Raw genomic sequence first — 27,962 nt, 5'->3', positions numbered from 1 at the left:
AATCCTGGTGGCGTCTGGTCAAATCCGTTTCTGGTGTTTGTTCCCCCTCCATCCCCTCCCTTACCTCAAATGGCCACACAGTTGACATCGCACGTGACAAAGCCGAATGCCTCAACTCTGTGTTTGCCTCAAAATCCTTAGTCCCAAACCCATCTCTCTCTGTTCCCACCTTTCCCAGTCGAACCCAACTGCTCCTGGAATCTGTGTCCTTCTCTCCTGACAAGGTGGAGGAGTTTTTGTCAAACCTCGACTCTGATTCTGCAACTGGACCAGACGGCATCAGCCCACGGGTCCTAAAATCCTGCTCTGCCGCTCTGTCTCATCCTCTCTCTGTTCTTTTCAACCTATCTTTTGCTCAAGGTCATCTGCCAGTATCCTGGAAATCAGCTAACATTACCGCTTTACACAAAAAAGGTGCAAAAACAGATCCTTGCAACTACAGACCAATCAGCCTGCTCCCAATTATCAGCAAAGTCATGGAATCCATCATTGCTTCGGATATGAAATCTTTCCTCTTCTCCAATGGCTTGATCTCTGATCATCAATTTGGTTTCAGACCAGGTCACTCTACTCTGGACATGCTGCTTCTGCTGTCTCAACAATGGATGGAGGTCCTCAATGCCGAACAGGAAATCAGAGCTGTCTCCCTTGACATATCACGTGCCTTCGATACGGTCTGGCACCCAGCTCTGCTCACCAAACTCTCCTCCTATGGTATCCATGGAAATCTCCATGCATGGCTTGCGGACTTCCTCTCTGGTCGTAGTCAACGTGTGGCCCTGAATGGATTTCTCTCATCTCCCCTTCCTGTTCAGGCTGGAGTTCCCCAAGGCAGTGTGCTGGGCCCTGTGCTTTTTCTGGTCTTTATCAATGATCTCTCCGACTCTCTGGAAAATCCTCTCTATCTCTTTGCTGATGACTCCCCTCTCTGCTGCTCCATGCCTCTTCCTTCAGATCGGCAGTCTGCAGCCTCCTCTCTCTCTGAAGACCTGGACAAAATCACAGACTGGTCAAACAAGTGGAACATGTCTTTCAATCCTGACAAATCTCACTCTCTTACTATGTCTCTCCGAAAAGATCGACTGGACAACCCTCCCATCTACTTTCTCAACATTCCTCTCCAAGAAGTTCTGTCGCTCAAGCTTTTGGGTCTCACTATCTGCCATGATCTTTCTTGGGAAAACCACATTTCCAAGCTGGCCTCCAAAGCCAGTCGCCGACTGGGCATCCTCCGTCGTGCGAAGTCCTTCCTCGGCACACCTGAGCTCCTCACCACATACAAGGCTTTCATCCGCAGCTCAATGGAATACTGTTCTCCCCTATGGGCTGGTGCTCCTGCCTCACACCTGGCTCGGCTTCACGCTGTTGAATCCAAAGCTTTCAAAATCATTGGAATCTCCCGCGATGAAGCTATCTCTGAGGGCCTTTCACTCACTCACCGCAGGCAGGTAGGTGGTCTTTCTGTCTTCTACCGACTCCTCTCCGGCCTTGCTCCCCCAGCTCTCTCTGTGCTCTGTCCCCCAAATATTCCTACAGGTCGCACAAGATCTGCCAGCAACCCTCTGATGGTTAAACTGCCGAAATCTCGGCTCGCTGCTCACCTTCACTCTTTCATTCCTCTTTTCTCCCGCCTCTGGAACAAACTCCCACACTCCCTTCAATCCCACTCCTCCCTCCAGGTCTTTAAAACAGCTGTTCACCACCATCTCTTATCTTCCCCCATCCAAAACCTTGATCTTTTCTACCCCCACTAATTCACCCCTGATCCACCTTGTTTGAAATTCCAACTTCCTTCCTGGAAGTCCTGGCAGTGTACATATGTTTATACCTCTCCCACCCCCTCCCCCCCAACCCCCCTTCACATGCCTCCCCCCCAAAGCCCTCTCCCTCCCACAGATCTCTCGATGTCTCCATGTCTCTCGGTCCCTGCTCTCAAATGTTTTGTTTGTGTCCTTCCCCCTCTCTCCCCATCTTGTCTACTGCTCCCGATGTTATTTGTTGTATGTGTCTGTTTGTCTTTCTGTGTGATTAATGTTCGCTCTTTCACGAGCCTCGATCTTGTATGCAAAAAAAAAATGCATAAGTGTGACGGCAGGAATAAAAGGTGGAATGCACGGAGAGAAAGGGGTCTTGTGTCGTCTTGTCTTGGAGCTTGGGGAGGCGATATGAATGGACCAAAGTTGCACTGCAGAGTTCTGAATTAACCAAGAATGAGACCACTTCACCCTCCGCTTTTTCTCTCTGCACCTTTTTCCACCCCAAAATTGACTTTTCTTCCTCTTCACTTTCTGACTTTTATATGTCTCCACCCCTGAAGGTAGCCGGAGGTATTATGTTTTCGGGTTGTCCGTCCGTCCGTCCGTATGTCCATCCGTACGGGCTAAACCTCGTTTTTCTCAGCAACCACATGTCTGATTGAGACGAAACTTTCAGGGTAGGAGTGACACCGATGCAGAATGCTTTTAATATAATTGTGATGTCATAGGTCATGTGGTATGGCAGACATCTTGTAATAAACGCAAATAATTAAAAAAATATTTCTCGGAAACCGCTGAATGGAAAAATGTTGAAACTTGGCACATTGTCAAGTACTCCCAACGGGGAACAAAAGCATGATAATTATGACATCATATGTGAAGTGGTATACCAGCCAAAAATGTTTTAATCAAATCCCTTATCCTAAAAATCTGAAATTGTATGCACATGATCTATGACTCATTTGCATTGAAATATTAAATTTATGACATCATAGGTCACATGGTTTGGCAGCCATGTTGGATTTAATCTAAAACCTTAAAAAACATCTTCACCCAAGCCACCAAATCGATTGACTCGAAACTTTACGTGTGTCATTGACTAGGCATGGCGAATAAAAGATGATCACGAAAACATCATTGGTCACATGATGTGGCAACCATATTGGATTGAAGAAAAATATTAAATAATGATATCTCTGAAACCGCTTACCCTATTGATGCGAAATTTTACAAATATCATCTAACACCATTGTTGCATAATAGTTTGATAATGATGACATCATAGGTCATGTGGTTTGGCAGCCATATTGGATAGAAAAACGAACCCTATCCGATCAACACAAAACTTCACAATTGTGATCCCTTACATGGGTCCTAACATATACAGATTGTACATTTTAAAGGTCATACGTCACGTGGTGTTGCAGCCATATTAGCTTGAAAGCCGATATTTTTTTAAAATCCCTTCTCTGAAACCACTTCACCGATCGATGTGAAACCTGTCATGGCTGGTGAAAATGTGATACTTGAAAACAGCTGAAGGGATTTAAATCAAACTTATTTATTTTTAGGACAGTGAACATCTACCCGTTGTGGGACTGCAGAGGCATATTGGCCACACAGTCGCATTGCTCTAGTTTCTTTACCATATTCCCACCTTTCTAACTTTTTCCATTTCTTTCTTTCCAGAGTGTTAGCAGCTTTTTCACATGACATGCATCTAACGCCCAGAGTGCTTTCCATGAACTCCAGTTGCCAGCAAGCTGCCCTAAAGGTACTGCCTTTCCTAGCACCTCAACATGAAATATCTCAGCCATGCAGACCATCACATTCAGCCAGAGATTTCAACATACCCCATACAATCAGGGAGCAGCTATTGGAGTGGAGGAAGCTGACCAGGAAGAGGTGGGTGGGAGGCTAGCCTGAACTGCTGAGTTGTGGGTAATTGCAGCCTCAACCAGTATTGCAAAAGGTGCATTGGAGTGAGTAGAAAAATGCACACTTCATCTCTCAAACTCTAATTTCTTAACCTCTCTTCCCGCACTCTGTCTGTTCTTCCTTCAGGTGTCTAGACCACTTTAATGTAAAGGTGTTATGTAATTGTAATGAGGCATCCAAGGGCATAAATTAATATGTAGGGGACAAGGGGAATGTATACATGCTGTACATTTATGAATATGCTATGCTTTGCCCTTTTCTGAATTCTCCCGCCATTTTCCCGTTTTAATTCCCCAACTGCGATTCCTCCTTTCAATTTCCTGCTGAATTGCTGTGTTTAATAAATTAAAAAAGAAGTTGATTTTGTGTCTTAAATTATCCTGCTCGGGTTTGGTCTGTGATAGCTCTTCTTGGAATAGTTAGCTCAATCAACCAATCGACCCGATAGATAACAACAGTGCAACGCGTAGTGTTGATTCACTCAGCCAACTAGTAGCTGCTACACAGCCGCAGGCACGGTTCCCCATCTGCTTCATTCATTGCACAGGTACGGTAAACAGACCCTGGGTACGAAGATCCGGCCATAGGTGAGTGCTGTGACAGAGTCCGTGGTTGTTTTATAGATTTGTTGTGTTTTGGAGTTGTCTGACTCACGACCATCATCATGGTGATATGTGGGAATTGGAAACTCCCCCCACCCTCGACGTGGGAACTCCCCCGGCGACCATAACAATATTAACTTCATTTTTTGAAAAAGCTTTGGCATTCAGAGAAGTAATTATTCACATTTTCAGGGGTCATGTTTTTTTTTTTTTGTGGCCCACCTGCATTTTTGGTGGCCAGACCGTATACTATTTGGTGGTGAATCGAAGTTCATAAAAATCAGGATCCACATTTAAATTACTATTTCTCACGACACCTACAGATCAAATCTCAGTGCTTTTCGTACCAGCAACCTCACAACTCTAATCACAGAACACTCCCGTCAGCTATTCAATCATCTACCTATTAACTTACAGCAAAATAATACGAGGCAAATTTTAATGTTTGCTAAGGAAGAATTTCCTCGCATATTAACCCATTTATTGCGTTTTCCAAAGCAATTGTTAGCTCTACACAACTTACAGCTATTGACGAGACAATTGTAGCCAGGGAATGATGGAAAACTGAAGGGCACGTCGACTCTGAGATGGAGTCTCAACACCATGTAATCATCAGAGCAACGCAACGTGATCATAGAGTAGCACCACGTGATCAAATGGGTCATTCCAATCTCTCATAAAATTAGACAGCCAATCAGAAGTTGCACACTGCACAGCGATAATGGCACTATTTCGCTCTACATTTGGACATTGCGCCATCATGTGTCCCGGCACATACATGCTTTAGATCATTCTAGCATGTGGCTAATGATGTGATGTGTGTATATTGCAAGCTTGCGGACTTGCTTATATATATATATATATATATATATATATATATATATATATATACTAGCTTGGCTTGGCTCGCTCCGCTCACCTCACCACGCGTCGTTACTAAGGGACGGGCTTATTTTAGCTGAGGATAATGACTGTACCTGAATTGGTGTGTTGTCATTACTTACACCAATCATAATACAAACAATTATTTTGCACAAATTTATTTGTAGTGTTTGTGATATTACATTTTTATAAGCAATTTAAGTTGAAGATTTAGTTTGAAACTATATATATATAATTCAAAAAAGAACCCCTCAGCACATACATATGGGAGGGGTAGGTGCAGACTGGAAGTTTGGCACGATTACACCTCACCACCACCTAATTTAAAACACCTCACCACCACGTAATTAAAAACACCTCACCACCACGTAATTCAAAACATCTTACCCCCACCTAATTTAAAACACCTCACCACCAAGTAATTTAAAACACCTCACCCCCACGTAATTTAAAATACCTCACCCCCACGTAATTTAAAATACCTCACCCCCATGTAATTTAAAACACCTCTCCACGAAGTAATTTAAAACACCTCACCCCCACGTAATTTAAAATACCTCACCCCCACGTAATTTAAAATACCTCACCCCCATGTAATTTAAAACACCTCACCCCCACGTAATTTAAAATACCTCACCCCCACGTAATTTAAAATACCTCACCCCCACCTAATTTAAAACACCTCACCACCAAGTAATTTAAAACACCTCACCCCCACGTAATTTAAAACACCTCACCCCCACGTAATTTAAAACACCTCACCCCCACCTAATTTAAAACACCTCACCACCAAGTAATTTAAAACACCTCACCCCCACGTAATTTAAAATACCTCACCCCCACCTAATTTAAAACACCTCACCACCAAGTAATTTAAAACACCTCACCCCCATGTAATTTAAAACACCTCACCCCCACGTAATTTAAAATACCTCACCCCCACGTAATTTAAAATACCTCACCCCCACCTAATTTAAAACACCTCACCACCAAGTAATTTAAAACACCTCACCCCCACGTAATTTAAAATACCTCACCCCCATGTAATTTAAAACACCTCTCCACGAAGTAATTTAAAACACCTCACCCCCATGTAATTTAAAATACCTCACCCCCACGTAATTTAAAATACCTCACCCCCATGTAATTTAAAACACCTCTCCACCAAGTAATTTAAAACACCTCACCACCAAGTAATTTAAAATACCTCACCCCCACGTAATTTAAAACACCTCACCACCAAGTAATTTAAAACACCTCACCACCACGTAATTTAAAACACCTCACCACCAAGTAATTTAAAACACCTCACCACCATGTAATTTAAAACACCTCACCACCAAGTAATTTAAAACACCTCACCACCACGTAATTTAAAACACCTCACCACCAAGTAATTTAAAACACCTCACCACCAAGTAATTTAAAACACCTCACCACCACGTAATTTAAAACACCTCACCACCAAGTAATTTAAAACACCTCACCCCCATGTAATTTAAGACACGTCACCCCCACCAAATTTAAAACACCTCACCACCACATAATTTAAAACACCTCACCACCACGTAATGCAAAACACCTCACCACCACATAATACAAAACACTTCACCACCACATAATTTAAAACACATCACCACCACATAATTTAAAACACCTCACCACCACATAATTCAAAACACCTCACCACCATGTAACTCAAACACCTTACCACCATGTAATCACCATGTAATTTAAAAAAACCTCACCACCACGTGATTCAAAACACCTCAGCACCATGTAATTCAAAACACCTCACCACCACGTGATTTAAAAACACCTCACCACCACATAATTCAAAATACCTCACCCTCACGTGATTCAAACCCACCACCACGTTATTAAAAACACTTCACAACCACAGAAGCAAAAGTTTCAGGGAGTAGTTCAGTGACAACAGACACTGCCCAGATGTGTAGATATATAGATAAATGACTGTACCTGAGTTGCTGTTTTGTCATGGTTTACACCAATCATAAATCAAACAATCATAATGCACAAATGTATTTGTAATATACGTGATATTACATTTTATAGCAAGAACATTTTATAGCAAGGTTAGCAAGAATGGGAAAATAATGTAAATTGCACAGTTATATTGTAAAAAAAGGCCTTCTTCAGGGAACAAGCAATGGGTTAACAACTTACAGCTGTTCTGCAGCAATGTAAGTAAATTAAGCCATGAAAATTGATGCAAACAATTCCTACAGGTGTCCCAACCTCTGCTCATTACTTGAGTACAAACCTCCTGTCTGTATAAAGCAGTATTGGAACAGACTGTTATTACACCCTCTGAAGCATTATTTGGACAATATTGCACTGTAGGAAGTAGTATATTGGAAACTGGAGGAAACTCTGACAGGAAGAGGTCTGGCAGACCCAAAGCCACAACAGAATCAGAAGACAAGTTTCTGAGAGTCAACAGCTTGTGTGATAGGCGGCTCACAGGACAACAGCTTCATGGACAGCTAAACATTGGTCGAAGTAAGCAAGTCTGAGTTTCCACTGTGAAGAGAAGTCTTCGAGCTGCAGGTTTGAGAGGTCGAGTGGCAGTAAGAAAGCCATTTCTAAGATGGCAAAATAAGAAAAAGAGGCTTGCCTGGGCCATGAAGCACCGCCAGTGGAATACTGAAGACTGGAAGAAGGTCTTATGGACCGATTAATCAAAATTTCAAATCTTTGGTTCATCACGCAGGGTTTTTGTACGCCGTCGAGTCGGTGAAAGGATGGTTCCTCAGTGTGTGACACCAACTGTCAAACATGGAGGAAGAAGTGTGATGGTCTGGGGCTCTTTTGCTGGATCCAGAGACGGGACTTGCAAAGAGTGACTGGCACGCTGAACCAAAAGGGCTACCACAGCATTTTGCAGCGCCATGCAATACCCTCTGGTATATGCCTAGTTGGTCAGGGGTTCATCCTACAGCAAGATAATGACCCTAAACACACCTCCAGGCTATGTCAAAACTACCTTCGAGGAAAATAACAAGACGGTAGGCTTCAAATCATGGAATGGCCAGCACAGTCTCCTGACTTAAACCCCATCGATCTGGTTTGGGCTGAACTGGACAGAAGGGTGAAAGCAAAGCAACCTACAAGTGCAACACATTTGTGGGAACTTCTGCAACAGTGTTGGGAAGAACTTCCAGAACAATATTTGATTTCCATTGTCGAAAGAATGCCACGAGTGTGTTCGGCGGTTATATTGTTGCGGTTTTGAGGTTGTACTAATAAAGGTTAATTTTTCCCCCTCATAGTTAGTCACACTACAACACGTAGCCTCGCGATAGTCCAGTTATTTCTTAGTATGTGTAAGCATAGTCCTTTTCCTGTGTTAGTCTTGCATTAAGTAGAATAATGAGAGTTAGGTCCTTTCATTGCCTTATGCCGCCTTACGCTGCCTTATGCCACTTTTGACTTTTGGCGCAAATTAACACGAGGCAGGCCTGGCAAATCGAGGCAAGACCGAAGGAGGGCGGAGGAGAAGCAGACGGTAAGAGCGAGCCACCAATCAGGGCTCAAAGGGAGTGGCTGTGGCACTGCGTCACAAGGCGTGGTTAGAACATTCGAGAGGGCTAAGGGGGTTGGCAATATAACCCGTTGCGCAAAGCCCCCACCCGAGTTATGGGAGGGGCACTTGACAAGCGAACAAGTTATGGGAGAAGCGCTTGTGAGAGTCAAAATGGTTCTGTGAGAGTGCAGTTCTGCGGGGTGATGAGCTTGAGAAGTTGTGAGAAGGGTATGTGCTGGGTGTTGAGCTTGAGGAGTTCTGAGAGAAGACGCGCATGAAGCAAGCTATAAGCGCTCTTACCAATTAAACGCTCGGTTGAGCTTGAGGCAGAGCCTCTATTGGGTTACGCGAGTGATAGCGTGCCGGCAACTAAACGCGCTGTGGAAAACCGCCAAGCTGGCAAGAGACGCGTACATTTCCCTCCTGCCTGCTGTGCCCCTTGTTCGAGAGACGCGCTACAAGGACCCCTCCCACCGCCTGCTTGTCTTCATCGCGGGACGTGCTGTGACCGTGGAGAGCCACGCTGGGCGGGGTCGTTCCTGGACGACCAGGTCGGCGCGTTCGGCCTGAACATCATCCTACCTTCATTTCCCCCTGTGAGTGTGATCGGGCCCGTGTCTGGGATTAAGTATAAGACTGTATAAGACTGCTCTGTGTCTCTGTTTTCTACCGATCCTTGTACATAATAGTGTGAATAATAATTAAATCGTGTTCTTCCTTTATTCGACCGTCTCGTCTTTTCCATCATTGACTAAGCGTGGTACGACTAAAACCGCTCTAATCGGGTTCCAATACCAAGGTAAATGCATGGACCACATGGTACACAATCCGCTCGGTGTACTCAAATTACACGTGGCTCATGCGAGGCTTGATTCCCCGCTTCCGCGGCAGCGCAGGTATTTAGGTACGTGCGAGAATTGTCCCGAAACCCTACTTTGTGTTCAGTCTCTCGGTTGCGCCGACCCAAAAAGAACAAGGGGCTTAATCTCCCCTTGGTAAGGGTAGGAAGGGCGGCGGAAAACCGTTACAATATCTACAAAAGGTGGCTACTTTGCTGAGTCAAAATCTTTCATTAAACTTTGTTAAACAAAATGATTCTATGATTTCTTTTTTTTAAATCTCCAATTGTTTATTTGTTCTATGCTTAATTTCAGAGTACATTGAGACATTAAACTGCATAAATTTCAATAAAAACTGGAAAAATTGAGGTGTTCTAAAACTTTTGACCAGTAGTGTACATATATATATATATATATATACATATATATATATATATATATATGTGTGTATATATATATATATATATATATATATATATATATATATATATATATATATATATATATATTTCTGTCAGTTGATTGTTTGTTTGACATTTGTATTACAGTGTACAAGATGGTATACAGTCATCCCTCGTTTATCGCGGGGGTTACGTTCCAGAACCCCCCGCGATAGGTGAAAATCCGCGAAGTAGAAACCATATATTAATTTTATTATTTTAATATATTTTAAGCCTTTAAAAACCCTCCCCATACTCTTATAAACCTTTCCCACGCTCTTATGAACCCTTTCTACACTCTTAAACACACTTTTGAGACCCATCCTTAGTCCTTACGTATTAGAAAAATATTTGTACGTGTATATATAGCTGTACAGTACATTGATGCAAGTTCTTTTATAATTGCAATTAATTAACAAACAAACATACACATATGATCATGGAACTACACAAGTACAGTACAACAAAGTATTTACATTGATGCAAATTGTGTTTTTGAAAGCAAAAGGCAATAATTGACAAAAGTGCCTTTAATCAAACCTGAGGCCTAAGCATAAAGAAGTCTTCATGAGCTATTCAAAATAGAGATGATGATTAATTTTGAAAATTAATAAGAAATGCATTAGCTTCCTCTTGCATATGCAGCAGCTTCCTGATGGTTAATTTGTAGGAAGCAGTGGGGGGTGGAGAGGAGGTGAGGAGGGTGGTTATTCCTGATCTGATGCAGTGATGAAGCAGATATCTCATCTGTATCAAAAGGTAATGACCGAAAAATCCCATCCTCCACAACCTCGGTCATTCATGTTACTCAGCGACTTAATTTAATTGCAGCTTTAGACAACATCATCGAAATCGTCATCATGATCATGTGTCTCTAAGTTGTAAACATAAGTTATTGTAAATTAGAGGTTACCCAAAGTATGATGACTCTTAAAACCATATTGATCATTAAACTGCAGGACACAGTTTGGCATCAACCTTGCAAATTACTTAAAGTAGCGAAGAACCGTCCAAGAACCCTCCTTACGGATGGGTTAATTACCCCCAGAATCATGGACAAGTTAATTACCCCCAGAATACGGGACTTTCAAAATGCGCGATTCTTTGTCTACTCATTTATAATGCGTATTTTATTTCGATTTACTGTAATATTCTTTTAATATAGGTTTTAATTAATGTGTTATATTTTTATTTATATTATTATTAATTTTTTAGGCTAGAAAATGCTTATTTTACCGCAAAAATAATTAAAATCTAAAATAAAAAAAATACCTATAGGCCGCAGAATCCCGCGATATAATGAAAAATCCGATATATAATTTTACATATACTAGCGAGAAAAACCCACGATGTACCGAAGCCGCGAAAAGTGAAGCGCGATATAGTGAGGGATTACTGTAAATAAATGAATGACATGTTTATCTAAAAATTTAATCGGGGGAAAATTATTACGGAAGTGTACCAAGCTGGAAGTATACCAAAAAACAGACATCGGGCGCTACTTCTGACACACCCTGTATATATATATATATATATATATATATATATATATATATATATATATATATATATATATATATATATATATATATATATATATATATACAGTGGAACCTTGACTTACGAGTGCCCCAACTTACGAGTTTTTCGAGATACGAGCCGTCGCTCGGGCGGTTTATTGCTTTGAGATGTGAGCCGAGATCTGAGTTACGAGCTTTCGCCACCCGGTCACGTGGTTATCTTGCCGTGCAAGTACAGTATCTCTGTCGTATAGCGCTGCATTTTTGTTTTCGCATGTTGGTTATTTTGAGTTTACGCCACCAGGTGGGTTCTGGTCACGTGGTTATCTTGCCGTGCAAGTACAGTATCTCTGTCGGAAAGCGCTGCATTTTTGTTTTCGCATGTTGGTTATTTTGAGTTTACGCCACCAGGTGGGTTCTGGTCACGTGGTTATCTTGCCGTGCAAGTACAGTATCTCTGTCGGAAAGCGCTGCATTTTTGTTTTCGCATGTTGGTTATTTTGAGTTCACGCCACCAGGTGGGTTCTGGTCACGTGGTTATCTTGCCATGCAAGTACAGTATCTCTGTCGTCAACCTGTTCAGAGTGCCGGCGATAGCTCGCCTTCTCTTTGTGGAAAACACGGTACTGAGAAGAAGAAGAGGATGATGTGCTTGGATATAAAACACGCAATCGTCGAAAAACATGAGCGAGGTGTGCGTGTTGTCGACTTGGTGAGGCGGATGTGAAGGCAGCTGAAGATTTTATTATAACTGAGAAGAAGAAGAGGATGATGTGCTTGGATATAAAACACGCAATCGTCGAAAAACATGAGCGAGGTGTGCGTGTTGTCGACTTGGTGAGGCGGATGTGAAGGCAGCTGAAGATTTTATTATAACTTTTGCCGAACTGATAGAAGCCGAACGATACATCCCCCAGCAAATCTTCAACTGTGACGAGACAGGGCTCTTCTGGAAAAAGATGCCGAGGAGGACGTATATAACGGCAGAGGAGAAGAGCATGCCAGGCCACAACTTGTTCAGAGTGCCGGCGATAGCTCGCCTTCTCTTTGTGGAAAACACGGTGAGATCCTTAACATCCAACAACTAATGGGACGCAAACGGGGCGCCCAGTTTAGCGGTACACACATTGATGAATCACCCTGCCTGTGATTCACCCATGACAGGTTATAGCTGGGTCGGGATTCAAACCCAGGCTGGACAGTTTAGACTTTAGAGTCAAGTGTGCGTACCTCCAGTCCAGGCCATCCTGCCAACTTGTATGCTGCATACAGGTGAAATATAAAGCGCGAGATATTTTTATATATACTGTATATTTTTAAAAAAATTGGTGTGGTTTTTGGCGGGCTGGAACGGATTAATAGCATTTCAATGCATTTTAATGGGGAAATTTGATTTGAGAAACGAGCAATTTGAGTTACGAGCTCGGTCACAGAACGAATTAAACTCGTAAGTCAAGGTTCCACTGTATATATATATATATATATATATATATATATATATATATATATATATATATATATATATATACATACATACATACAGTGAAACCTTGACTTACGAGTGCACCAACGTACGAGTTTTCCGAGATACGAGCCGTCGCTCGGGCGGTTTTTTGCTTTGTGATGCGAGCCGAGATCTGAGTTACGAGCTTACGCCACCCGCCACTAGGTGGCCCAACGAGCGTTCAGGTCACGTGGTTATCTTGCCGTGCAAGCATCTCTGCCGTATGTCGCTGCTGCTTTGTTTTCGCATTTTTGTTATTTTGGAAAATTTCTTCGTTTTAACCATGGGTCCTAAGAAATTGAGTGCCAAGGGCAGTGCTGAGAAGAAGAAGAGGATGATGTGCTTGGATATAAAACACGCAATCGGCAAAAAACATGAGCGAGGTGTGCGTGTTGTCGACTTGGCGAGGCAGTACGATCGTAGTACTTCTACGATATGTACGATTTTGAAGCAGAAGGAGTCGATAAAGGCTATAACGCCAGCCAAGGGCGTTAAGATTATTTCAAAGCTCCGGACCTCTGTCCATGAAGAGATGGAGAAGTTGTTGTTTGTGTGGTTGACGGAGAAGCAGCTCGCAGGAGATACCGTGACCGAGAGCATCATGTGTGAGAAGGCACGAGACATTTACGGGGATTTGGTGCAGCAGACGGCGGGAACATCAACGGACGAGGCTTCGGAAGAGTCATTCAAAGCCAGTCGGGGATGGTTTGATAATTTTAAGATGAGGACCGGCATTCACTCCGTCATCAGGCATGGTGAGGCAGCAAGCTCGGATGTGAAGGCAGCTGAAGATTTTATTATAACTTTTGCCGAACTGATAGAAGCCGAAGGACACATCCCCCAGCAAATCTTCAACTGTGACGAGACAGGGCTCTTCTGGAAAAAGATGCCGAGGAGGACGTATATAACGCCAGAGGAGAAGAGCATGCCAGGCCACAACTTGTTCAGAGTGCCTGCGATAGCTCGCCTTCTCTTTGTGGAAGACACGGTGAGATCCTTAACATCCAACAACTAATGGGATGCAAACGGGGCGCACAGTTTAGCGGTACACACATTGATGAATCACCCTGCCTGTGAAACACCGACCTGACAGGTTATAGCTGGGTCGGGATTCAAACCCAGGCTGGACAGTTTAGAGTCAAGTGTGCGTACCTCCAGTCCAGGCCATCCTGCCAACTTGTATGCTGCATACAGGTGAAATATAAAGCGCGAGATATTTATATATATACTGTATATTTCAAAAAAAATTGGTGTGGTTTTTGGGGGGCTGGAACGGATTAATAGCATTTCAATTCATTTTAATGGGGAAATTTAATTTGAGAAACGAGCAAATTGAGTTACGGGCTCGGTCAGAGAACGAATTAAACTCGTAAGTCAAGGTTTCACTGTATATAGATATATATATATATATATATATATATATATATATATATATATATATATATATATATATATATATATATATATATATATATATATATATATATTGTTACGCTCATGGGGGGTAGGCAATGCAATACCTTAGTCCAGGTACAAATGGTTCTCGTATATTTTGAGGTGATTCTAACCAACATGAATCTGTAGATTTCGATTATGATATCCAATTTTCACGGGCACATCCAGTGTTTGAGAACCAGTATACCATAGGAATATCAGCCACAGCCAAAATTCGTCATGCACTCACTAATCAGGACTTTGTAACGAGACTATCTGAGCTGGAAAGCGTTGCTTGGGATAGCTTTGTGGCTCTTGCTAACAATTACCTTGGAAATTTTCGAGCACCAAATTATGAAGAGCTTGTGGACAAGATGTTGAAGAGTTACCAGGCGCTCAGTGCTCGAATGTCACTCAAGATACATTTCTTCCATTCTCATCTGGACTTCTTTCCACCAAATCGTGGCGATGTCAGTGATGAACATGGAGAAGGGTTTCACCAGGAAATTGCCATCATGGAGACTCGATATCAAGGCCGATTCAATCCAAACATGATGGGCGACTACTGTTGGACTTTACAGCGTGAAAGTGATTGCTCCTACAAACGCAAAAGTAAAGTTCAGAAGCACTTTTAATGTGATGTAAATAAAAACTTAAAGTTCATATTATTTTTGGAGATTTACATTTTTTTACGTGATGTAAATAAAAACTTTAAGTTCATATGATTTTTGAAGATTTACATTTTTTTACGTGATGTAAATAAAAACTTTAAGTTCATATGATTTTTGTGACAATAAATGCACTTATTGAGACTTAATCAAGAAATTCGCATGCTCTAAATATTTTTTCCCCACTTATGATGTACTACGTCAAGGTTACGTGACAGCGAAATTTTAAGGTCAGATTCGGATTCGTGGGCACCAAATTAGTTAGAAACAGTTGAAAATAAGTCAGAACCAATTTGGCTGCTGACCAGTTTAAGTAATGATTGAATACAACTATGAAGAAAATGTATCAAATAATTTGACAAAAGTGGCCACACGGGCCACCCAGGACCAGGTTTTGGTTGCCCGACGGAGAGTTATAATATCCATTTTAGACATGTGAGGGATGTAGTAAATGCTCAAATATTTGCATTGACTCCAATATAATTTTAAAAACATCGTATCACAATATTTCTAACTGTTGAATGATCTGCGTGTTTGTGCTTGAGTATAAAACAAAACGTTCAGTCCATTTGTAAATTCAAGTCTTAATCTATAATTGTGATTTAGTAACAAATTAGAAAACATCAGCTATTAATGCTGTTTTCTGCAACGTTTTTTTTTTCTTTAACACTTATGAGTCTAAAATATGTCCCGATCTATATTTGTTCCACCATATCAAATGGCGTACAGAAAATCTATTTGAGATAATAAAACTGGTCCATTGTTCAGAGCCTTATTTATTAAATGATGCTTTCATTCAAAATTACTTTGAATTTATATTTTATGGGCAAAAAATAAATGCGGTGTGAAAATGTTTCAGATTTTAATGGTTTTTAGATAGCCATGGGTTAAGATATGAAAAAGGATGCCTTGTAGTGCTCCGCGCAAGATGATTCACATGGCAATACGAACCGGTTTGTCTGTTTAGTATCCCCATCTGAAAGTCTTGTTCATGAGACTATTCTGAACCTACGTTGAAATCCCATGTGGTTAGCAGACAAGCTTTGGGTTTTGGGATGAATATGCCTAATCATGGTTTGTTGGTCACTATGACTAATATATGTATAGAGCTTTGGTAGACACAGATGATCATTGTGCAACCTGAGGATGGACATCATGCCCAATAAAGATGCTTTGGTAGAAAGATGTTCAATGATAACTGTGCACCATACTGTGATGACAACCATGCACTCTACTGTGTGCTGCTAGGATATGACACAAAACAAAAACTTTCAAGCTTGGGTTGTAACATGTAATGGGCGTGACGCCAAACCCTATTTACTGTACTGCTACTATGACTTATTCACTGGCCCTAATTATTCCCATCTAATTATGGCGTCATGGGGAGAAAGTTAATTATTCCCTCACCACCACGTAATTTAAAACACCTCAGCACCACCTCTTAATTCAAAACACCTCAGCACCACTTAATTCAAAACACCTCAGCACCATGTAATTCAAACCACCTCACCACCACGTAATTTAAAACACCTCAGCACCATGTAATTCAAACCACCTCACCACCACGTAATTTAAAACACCTCAGCACCACTTAATTCAAAACACCTCACCACTATGTGATTCAAAACACCTCAGCACCATGTAATTCAAACCACCTCACCACCATATAATTCAAAACACCTCACCACCACGTTATTCAAAACACCTCACCACCACATAATTCAAAACACCTCACCACCATGTAATTCAAAACACCTCACCACTATGTAATTAAAAACACCTCACCACCACATAATTCAAAACACCTCACCACCACGTGATTCAAAACACCTAACCACCACATAATTAAAAACACCTCGCCACCACGTAATTCAAAACACCTCACCACCACGTGATTCAAAACACCTCACAGCCACATTATTTAAAACACTTCACAACCAAGGAAACAAAAGTTTGAGGGAGTAGTTCAGTGACAACACAGACACTGCCCAGAAAGTTTTACACGAACCAGGTGGCCAGCCCTACCTGACGTTTTACCAAAAGTTGCAGGATTTTGGAATTCGTTCAGATGCCGGCAATAACTCACCTACTCTTCACGGAAGACACCAATGGGTCATTAACATCCATCACCACATGCTAACCTCAATTGGAGGGATGGTGCACATTATTACGTATCGCCCTGCCTGCGGACCATCATCCTGACTGTTTGTAGTCGAATTAGGAATCAAACCCAGACTATGCAGCTCAAAGGTTAATATGCTATCTCTGCCTCATCCTGTATAGATTATGTTCAAATCCCATACACCATATATGCATCTTTCTATGGTTTACCAATGTCCTTTTAATATATGTGAAAGTATACTGTCTACTCATGGCTGGCAGGATGTCCTAGAGGTACGCACACTCCTCCATAAGCTGTGTAGCCTGTGTTTGAATCCTGACCCAGCCCATAAACTGTCATCCCGGTTTTTCACTCCAGGCAGGATGATTTATTAATGTGTTGGAAAATCTCGCATAGACGTTAAACAGGCCTCCCAACTGCTGGAATTAGTTGGTGGATGTTAAAGATCCCATGGTGTTCTTCGTGAAGAATAGGTGAGCTATCACCTGCACCAATGGCCAAATTCCAAATTCCTGCCCTAAATACTGTTGGGAAGGCAATGGCAAACCATCCAGTATAACCCTTGCTCAGGAAGCTGCTTCAGCATCATCTGCGCTCTCTGAAGAGTATGGTACATCAGAGGGAGATCCTGTCTACTCATGATGTCTTTATCGTGCATGTGATTTGTGTACAAACTCCACTACGAGCCTTCGATTAAAAAATAGGACAATTGCTGCAGTTTGAATCAATTTGTCGTATTGCTTTTCTTTCTGGAAGTTGCCCCAGGTAGTGAGATCAGCGCCTGGAACGCAGGGGCCAGTCTAGGGTTTCTTTGGGGATTTGCGTTTGGATAGAGGGATAGGGCGGGGTGATAGGAGGAATAATTGAGCATTTTTCAGGGTGGAGAAAGGGATCTTGGGGGGAGATGGGGGAGGGTGGCAACACGCAAGAGGGTTCATCGAGATATCCAAAACCTCCCAGAAATCATCACTACTAGAAGATGTGAAGAGTTGGTGGAGCAGTGGTGGATGGGAAGTGCAGAGCTTTAATGCAAACGAACGTTTACGTGGGCGTGACATTCCAATGCCCAGCCCCTCTGTAGGCATGCCAATGCCCTCATGTAGGCGTGACAATTCTGAGGACTGCACCCCCTCATCCCCCCAATTGTGATAGGCAGGGATTCTTTAGAGTTCGGAGAACAACAGACACGCTTTTCTCAGAGGTTGGATTGGCGAGCCAGCTGGAAGTTCTGAAGGTGAGCTATTACTCAGCATTCCTTTTGGGAATCGCTTTCCGCTTGTAAACAACTAAAGGGGGAGGAATGGACCAGGAGTATGGAACAGATCGTCGCCATTCATGCTCACAATTATTATTCATCATGATGCAATGTTAAGAAAATCGAGTCCATTCCAAATCCAGTTGTATACTTAGTCGCTCACATCGTCATCATTTCAACCTCATTTTGAGAATCCGCTTATTTATTTATTTTTTACAGAATAATGATTAAATTTGCCGCGAGAGCGAATGAAGAATAAAGTGCCTCTCACGATAAAAGCGAAACGCAGTTCTTTACGTTTTAAACTTTCATTCAATCACATTCCTATATGATAGCATTGTCCTATCACAACAGCCCTTCTGACCACTTGCCACAACATTCTGCTGGTGGTGCAAATGTGGTTACTGTAGCTGTTACCTAATTGCATCGCTTCCTTATTTCCAATCTCCCACATATCTTCAAGTAACCCACAACCTTTGACTCTGTTTCCTCTTGCATTTTCCAACTCCTTCGCCTGTAAGATTCCTACAACCCATTCAATGAAAGAATTCCTGATAGTTTAGAACTGCAAAGGCTTACCTGGGACGTTTGGGCAAATTCAGGAATACTCCCCATCAAAAAATATTATTATACTTGTATACAGTGATGATTGTGATTAAGTCGTTTTCCCCAGGGATTATGGCCCCATTTGTTTGTTAAAATCCCGAAAGTTCTTTGATTGATCGATGTTCAACCGGCAGTTTAAACTTACATTCATCTGAGAGTTAAAGCTCAAGTGACATCAAATCGCACCGGCACAGCACTGTGCTGTGCTGTGCTGTGCAAAGCAATAAAACCAAGGCAAGGCAAATGATGACGGCTTCCTATTCTGACCTCAGTCACTCATAAACAACTTGTAATGAAATGTCCAATATTGGTGCTTGCCACGTTGAGTTCAAATGTTAGGACACAGGTGGACCCTATACCTATCTCTTCTCCCTCCCCCTTGTCTCTCATATTCCCCTCACCTTTAGAAATCCATGATCCAGTACTGAATCAAATTTCAATGCTTATGCTTATTGAATGATTGTAAATATTACATACGTATATTTACATAATGCGCATTGCGATATCCATTTTCTCAAGAATCTTGCAACCTTCCTGGGAATAGTCTTTAGTCAGTGAATCAGGACATTAAATGCTCTCAATGAGATCGTGCAAAATTGGTCACAAGGTCATGATGAAAAATTGCACCCGGTCTGAAATAACAGTCAGAATGGCAAGAAACAAGCATAAGGGACCAGGGTTAGTTGCTATCTGCACTGAAGGAGTTCTGCTCATTATTTATTATGAACAAAGTTTCATGACCTTGTATTGATAAAGTTGTGCATTGGCCGACTACAAATATTAGGGATATGTGTTTTGCAGATTCACCATCAAAGTTTTGCAACTCATTCTGGAAACAAGGTTAAGTAATAATTTTCCTCTGTAATAATCGGTCCAATTGGTGTCACTCAAATTGCATATAGTGTCTAATCTGTAGCCACTCGTATTGTAGCAATAATTGTTGCATCATTTGCTTTTTAAAGAACTGCAACACAGTCATGTATTGGTTTTGAAAATGTGTACATTGCGTAACAAAATTGACTTACATGTTTTACAATTGGCAAAAAAACAAATTGGCAGTTTTGCAAAAGCTTGTACTAGAAAGGATATACAATCTTGTACATTTTACATACAGTATATTAAATGTGAAATGATGCAAGATCAGAGAGGAGGAAAAGGAGAAACGAAATCCATTTATATATATAGTAATGCAACTGGGATTCAATGTCTGAAGGATCTGGCCTGGCCAGGCCTCTACAAGATGACCACGCCTCACCTGGCCTCACCTGGCCCCACCCGAGCCACACCAATGAGCTTGAGCATGCCAAAGAACACTCAAGGCTTGGAGTAACCGTTATTAATTTAATTTACACCCCGATAAAGTGGAGCGGAAATTATTCTCTCATGTATTTAATCACTCTGGAGGAATATCTGCTGATATAACCATAAATCTATATTATAAAAGAGCCGTGTCTGTCTGTTTGTTTGTCTGTTTGTCATGTTATAACTTGAGAACGGATTAACGGATTTCAATGAATCCGACTACGGTGGATTCGAGTAACTAACGGGAGTGTTTGTGATCCCAAAAATATATATATATATTTTATGGGTACATGGACATGCGTGTGAAAACTGCAAATGCCAGCACATGATGTTGGTTATCCTTGCACGAAGAGCAGGATCTCCCAGGAATCCTTTTTTTCTTTCCCCATAGATTAGCCATCGCAGCGAAGATTGGTATTTCCGTCAGCGAAGCGATGGGTCTTATATTCTCGTAATAAAAGGAAAATACAGCTTTACTGGATAATCAAATGGGGGAAAGAATGCAGTACAGAAAGGAAACAGGAAGTCCCAATCAGTATGAGCATGTGCATCGCTAGCGACAAAAGCGGATGACACCTATCTTATTCTACACTTACACACATGCACACAAAAGATGAACAAGAAAACACAAAGGAAAGAGAAAAGAGGAGGATGGGGTAGACATGGTAAGACCTGCCCTTAGCCCGAGGTGTCATGGGCTAGTGCTGCATAGGGTGTGCAGGCTGGTTCCTCCCTATGCAATGCAATGGGTTGCTCCAGTGGCTTTGCTGCTGGAATCTCCCAGGAATCCTCCATAAGGCGCAACCCATGACATTTTACTGATAACTCTGAGCTCCCACCCCAAATGTGGGATTCAGGGTACAACCGTAGGCTACTCACTAGTGTAGGCTTGGACCTGCTTACTGGTAGTCCGATCTCGCTCCCACCATAATCAGGCTTGACCGTCTTCCCACACGTCGCAGGGCCAAATACCTGGCTCAGCAGCTCAGGTTCAGCCTTCTGCACGCATTCCTGAGTTGGCATCGCATCGCACCCCACCGGTCCCGGGCTTGTCAGAAGAACCGCTGCTGGGTCTCACCATATGCTCCTACCACACACTGCGGTGGTGGCTTCACAACCCATGGGGCCTAACTTATCCCCCTCTAAACCCTATATCTGCCCCGTCACGTGGAGCGCTCTCTTTCCACCAGAGTAGAGCGACATCCACACTGACCTTATGTTCCTCCAGGGCATTATCCCCCAAACGTCCCTGTGGAATTTTCCTTTGTTGTTATTTCCCTAAACTAACCCGCCAATTCACTTTTTCTCTGTGTCTGCATTACCTTATTGTTTTTTTTGTTTTTTTTCTCCTCACATTTCTCTCAATTACTTTCCCAAATAATCCTTTTAAAATTTTTCTGCCTCAAGTCTCTCTTTTGATCCATTGATTGCTCAAACATGGCCTGGGTGAATATCGCGCCAGACTCCTGACCCTATTTGCACTTGTAGAAGAGGGGCTTTGAGCAGTGTCAGGAGCGAGGGAGGTTTCTATCATATGCTCCTTACCTACTCCCTCCCCTGTTCGCCTCCGACCACATTTTCCACACCGTCTGCTATATGTGGACATCTGCCATTTCGCCCACTTTTTCTTGTGTGCTCAAACACAAAAATACAACCTTTTCTCACTCAAGGGTGCTCAAATTTGCTTTTAAATTTTCCTTGGGGAGGGTATCGGGATGAATCCCATTCCTGATACCAGATGTCGGGTCAGACAGCCTCTGTTAACACGGGCCGTCTATGCCAGGATATTTTATCCCACGAATGGTCCAAAGGTCTCTAACTACTGTGTTCAGTGTAATTAATCTACAACTTTACCATTCTCCAAGGTCACCCCAAATGAACCGAATTTTGACGGCAGCATGCACAGGAGGCATATGGATGGAAAATGCTTTTTACCATTATAAAAGTTTATTCATAATGAGTACGGGGGAGAAAATTGGTTGGGACGTGCAAATCGGAACAAACCATGCGAGAGGACAGACACAATGATGGAAGTGGTGACACGTAAACATATCTACAAGGATGAATAAATAACAATCCTAACCCCACCTGGTGCCACATACCACTCTTAAGAAACAATGGGGTAAGCAGGTGAGGACTTCCCTATGGCGTAATGAGTGGTTTGCAGGGTGATGGTGCAGCTCAGGAACAGGAATGATGGATGCAGGATTAATTCAGTGGAGGCAAGAGATTGTGAGGTGGCATCCACGTCTCCCGAGAGCAGTTGTCCCTGTTCCGACAACTAACGAAAGCCAGAGATGAAGAGAGCCAGCGACAATATTTTCAATCTAATATTTTCAAGTGTTTGTTGGTGTGTTTATTTGTGTGTTCGCTTGTGCATTTGTATGTTACTCTATCACAGCCGAATGTTGCAACTAGAGGCCCCAATTTTTGAGTGTTGGTCCTTTAGCATCTTGGCAAGTTTTTAAGCTATTGTGCTATGGCTTTGTCGTCTGTTTTGAGGCCACTATAAAGTGTATATTAGGATGTGCAGTCAGGCAGTGCTGCCGCAGTCCACAGGCAAAAGGTAACCACTATGAGGCCAATAACTCCATAGCTTTTCAATGTCCAACATGTCCCAAAACCCCTGCCGGGAAAAGCACACCTACACTGGCAGCACCGATCAGCCCCTCTAGTTCATTCATAACATGGAAGGGAAGCCAACTTTGTAATGCTTCAGGTACCTATTATCACATTGGTACATTTTTATAGTTACCTTTGCTCTAACTTTGTTGGTGTGCTGCAACAAGCATCCATTTTTCTGCTGTTGGTGCCCATTCTATATTTCTCCAGAAATAATGGTGCTGGGAGCTGTGATTCCTGGATGGATCTCCATAAGCAAAGTGGTGTCATTGTTCCTTGTGCTACTATGCTGTTGCATTGGCTCTGGGATCTATTCTTCTTCATTGCCTGAGCTCACGCCAGATTCATTCTCCCAAATGATTGGATCACCTCACAGCTTTCTGGTGCACTTAAGGCATAAAGGTATGTGGAATGCCACTTTCATTTTGGTTTTTTTGAAAATATGGTTTGTGAGGGAATGACCAGTTGTGGTTGCTTTGAGATTTTAAGACTTTGCTTTGTTCTTTATTGAGTAAATAACTTGTTGAAAGAGATGGTATAGTCAGTCACCTTAATGTTTTAAAAGTGTAATGCACCTGGATGCATTTTGATTAAATTATTGGTTCATTTTTATTCTGTTTCATTTTTACGTTTTACCATGCAATTTGATAAAATGATGATTCATGCCTAGTATTTATGATAATCTTATTGATATACAAACAGGAAATTAGAGCTGTCTCCCTCGACATATCACGTGCCTTCGATACGGTCTGGCACCCCGCTCTGCTCACCAAACTCTCCTCCTTTGGTATCCATGGAAATCTCCACGCATGGCTGGCGGACTTTCTCTCTCGTCGTAGTCAACGTGTGGCCCTGAATGGGTTTCTCTCATCTCCTCTTCCTGTTCAGGCTGGAGTTCCCCAAGGCAGTGTTCTGCGCCCTGTGCTTTTTCTGGTCTTCATCAATGATCTCTCTGACTCTCTTGAAAATCCTCTCTATCTCTTTGCTGATGACTCCACTCTCTGCCGCTCCATTCCTCATCCCTCAGATCGGCAGTCTGCAGCCTCCTCACTCTCTGCAGACCTGGACAAAATCACAGACTGGGCAAACAAGTGGAACATGTCTTTCAATCCTGACAAATCTCACACTCTTACGATGTCTCTCCGAAAAGACCGACTGGACAACCCTCCCATCTACTTTCTGAAAAATCCTCTCCAAGAAGTTCTGTCACTCAAGCTTTTGGGTCTCACTATCTGCCATGATCTTTCCTGAGAAAACCACATTTCCAAGCTGGCCTCCAAAGCCAGTAACCGACTGGGCATCCTCCGTCATGCGAAGTCCTTCCTTGGCACACCTGAGCTCCTCACCACATACAAGGCTTTCATCCGCAGCTCAATGGAATACTGCTCTCCCCTCTGGACTGGTGCTCCTGCCTCACACCTAGCTCGTCTTCATGCTGTTGAAACCAAAGCGTTCAGAATCATTGGAATCTCCCGCGATGACGCTATCTCCGAGGGCCTTTCACTTACTCACCGCAGGCAGGTTGGTGGTCTTTCCGTAATCTACCGACTCCTCTCTGGCCTTGCTCCCCCAGCTCTCTCTGGGCTCTGTCCCCCAAATATTCCTGCAGGTCTCACAAGATCTGCCTGCAACCCTCTTATGGTTAAACTGCCAAAATCAAGACTCTCTGCTCACCTTCACTCCTTCACTCCTCTTTTCTCCCGCCTCTGGAACAAACTCCCTCACTCTCTTCAATCCCACTCCTCCCTCCAGGTCTCTAAAACGGCTGTTCACCACCATCTCTTATCTTCCCCAATCCAAAACCTTGATCTTTTCTACCCCCGCTAATTTCACCCCAAATACACTTTTTTGAGGTGACTTTTGTCTTCTTTCCTGGAAGTCTTTGGTGTCCTTGCATTTTATACCTACCCTGCCTCCCTCCAGGCCCTCTCCCTCCCACACATCTCCCGATGTCCCTGCTCTCAAATGTTGTTTATGTGCTTCCTCCCCTTCTCTCCCCATCTTGTCGACTGCTCCCCTTTTTAGATACTTTGTTTGCTTGTTTGTTTGATTTGTTTGTTTGATAAATGTTAGCTCTTTCACGAGCGTCGACTCTGTATACCAAAAAAAAAAAAAAAAAAAAAAAAAAAATGAAATTGTTGTTTGCTTTGAGTCATTTAAAAAACGCCAATTATTCAAATGACCAATGTCCAACTGCCAGGCAAATGTAGTCCAAACTTGCATTTGCATAAAACATAAAACGCAAGTGACACAGGAACGCATCAGCATGGCACTTTACACAGCAAAGCAAGAGATGACTAGCTCTCCTTTTTCCCTCTCTCTCTCTCTCTTTCTCTGCTTGACCACCTATTTATACTCAGCATCCCTCCACTTTATGTGTCCTCTTTGTGCATCTCTCCTCACCCATCATCTCCAAGCTTCCCCCTCATCCCACCCTCAACAAACTACCCCTTAAGCCAATGATCTTCAAGCTTCCTCCTCGCACCGGCAGCTCCTCAAAGCCTCCCCTCTCCCTCATCCCGCCCCCCTCTTGGCTTTCCCCTTGTCCTGCCTCCTCTCAGCTTCCCATTCGTCCTGCTACTCTCAGCTTCCCCCTCATCCCGCCCCTCATATTGCCTCCTCCCATCTCCCCACATCCTCCCAGCCTCTCCCTCACCCTTCATTCCTCACCCGACATGAGAGAAATGTCGATAGAGTCATCACTTTTAGGAGGATAGTACAATACACAGATGTACAAGAGGCGGGAGCGGAGGGGAAGTCGCAGCCACAGGTACACCTGGGGAATGGGTCATGTAAGATCAGTAAGAAATGAGAAAATTGTTATTGATGTAAAGTGCAACACCGCCGCCGGGGCATGGTTCATGCCTATCAAATATGAGGAGACAACAAAGTCCTGGTTAGAAACATTAAGGAATTACGAACGTCTTGTGGGAGGAAGGATTATGTTTGATGTCCACGTAGTTAGAGATAGGGAGAAGAAGGTGTTGGTAGGGTTGAGGATGGGTGAGGGGAGGCTTTGCAGGGGTAATATGAGGCTCTGGGGCGTCGGAGGGGAGGGTGGGGGGGTTGTGGGTGTAGGTTTAGGTGTGTAAGGTGCGGGAAAATGTTTGAGGGTGTGGGGGAATATTTGAGAGGGTGGGATGCTGGAGAAGGTTTGTGCATGTGGGTACTGGTGAAGGTTTGAGTGTGTGGCATGTGGGGGAACGTTTGAGAGGGTGGTGCGAAGGGAAAACATTGAGAGGGTGGGGTGAGGAGGGATGCATGAAGGGAGGGGCTGAATCATTGAGTGAGTGGGGAGTGGTGGATGCTTATTCTGAATCCAGATTCCACTTTGACAAACAGAGATAAAGATCATGATTCACCCCAAATAGTGTGGTATGAAGTGTAATCCCGTGCGATTTGCGTGCTAAAATTGATTTTTTTGCATTGTTTGATTAATTCGAGGTCAAAATATTGAAAAATAATGGGGTTCATATTTTCCGACCCCGGACCCCCTTTTATGGGGTGTTTTGTTTCCATTGACCCCCGGGACTGACCATGCGACTTTCTCCCCTAACAACTGAGAGATTTTATCGATCTCGGGGTCGTTAGAGAGGTTTTCGATGATGCTAAATCCATTTATGATACTTTCGAAGCGACCGGAAGTGGCGATCCCAGATTTCCGTTCACCAAAGATGCTAAGGTCAAGGTCATTTCAATTGTAGCAATAAACTTAGGCATGTAATACCTCTTTTTTATGGTTTTCAGGCACAGGAAGACGTTTGGTGCAGTTATTTTTGCGATCTAGATGCCCTGTCACGAGATAAGGACAAAAAAATATTGGTAAAATGCTCAAGGCTTTTTTTTGTTTGTTTTTCAGAAAGAAGGCTGACAGAGACTAGTACAAAACCATCTAGAGGTCATGTCTGAGAAGAACAGCGTGTGCATCATCTGCAATGAGGGAGCTACATCAAAGAAGAGACTGATAAACAATCCTGATATGATTGGCGAACTTATTTATTGTGCTAACGAGCGACTGTCTTTGGGTCAGGGTGATATTAAGTGACTTACAGATCGGTTAGCTAGCTTAGGTGAATCTGAACGGAAATCAGTACAGTATCATAGCGAATGTCGAAAACCCATCGTCAACACAAGCATGATTGAACGGCTAAGGGTTAAACGAGTCCGGTTTGATTCTCCTGCATGCCCTGCGCGTGGGCCTGGACGACCTTCCAGTGTGGCTGACTCTACCCGACCTAAAAGAACAAAAACCATCCCGAAGGAAAAGGTGTGTCTGTTCTCATCATGTAGCTTTTGTTCTAATAACATATCAGAACCTCTCCATCGCGTTTACTCTGACAAGATGGGTGAAAACTTCCTCGAGATAAAGCTCAAGACTCAGGATGACCGCATCAGAACTTGCGTGTCCGAGTTAGAAGACGCTGGGGATGCCTCTGCTCTTGAAAAATACTATCATAGGAAATGTTTACGATACGCGCAGCGCACTTTAACGCGAAAAGATCGTAGTAATACCCAGCTTATTGGCTCTCTATGTGATGAACAGTTGCTTCTCTCCGTCCAAAATACTCTTACTGCGGACGATCTTACTCTGAACATGGCTGAAGTGAATGGTGCATATTTGTCCATTTTGAAGAGGTATAATGTAGAGATCAATCAGACAACCAACTACCGCAAGCATTTGAAAAAGCTCATTACTGAACGGCTTCCGAATATCCAGTTCGTCCAATCACTACGCAAAAATGAGCCCGACAACCTCGTTATTTCACTGGCGGTTAGGAAGGCCATGCAACTGAGGTCTGCACAGCTCGATAACGACGACACAGTTGGCAACTTGAAGAACCAGGCAAACATTCTAAGGGAAGAGATAATGCAGCATCGAAGCTGGTCATCAGGGGAATGTTTGAAGACTTTGAGAATCCTCCAC

The 27,962-nt window shown here is 42.9% G+C and overlaps 1 protein-coding gene across 1 annotated transcript in view; it reads left to right on the top strand.

Annotated features, from left to right (window-relative positions):
• Positions 1 to 22,533: 22,533 nt before the first annotated feature.
• TXNDC16 (thioredoxin domain containing 16) overlaps positions 22,534 to 27,962 on the top strand; it is a 169,982-nt gene continuing 164,553 nt past the window's right edge. Inside the window, exons 1-5 of the mRNA XM_068129220.2 lie at positions 22,534 to 22,538; positions 22,818 to 22,872; positions 22,919 to 22,982; positions 23,073 to 23,135; positions 23,249 to 23,440. Of these exons, the coding sequence (XP_067985321.2) occupies positions 22,534 to 22,538; positions 22,818 to 22,872; positions 22,919 to 22,982; positions 23,073 to 23,135; positions 23,249 to 23,440 (379 nt within the window). The remainder of the gene's footprint in view (positions 22,539 to 22,817; positions 22,873 to 22,918; positions 22,983 to 23,072; positions 23,136 to 23,248; positions 23,441 to 27,962) is intronic.

The sequence above is a fragment of the Myxine glutinosa genome, chromosome 1 (genome assembly GCF_964187855.1).
Source record: "Myxine glutinosa chromosome 1, kmMyxGlut1.1, whole genome shotgun sequence".
Lineage (NCBI taxonomy): Eukaryota > Metazoa > Chordata > Myxini > Myxiniformes > Myxinidae > Myxine > Myxine glutinosa.
Note: the sequence above shows the minus strand (reverse complement) of the source record. Positions and strands in the feature narration are given on the sequence as shown.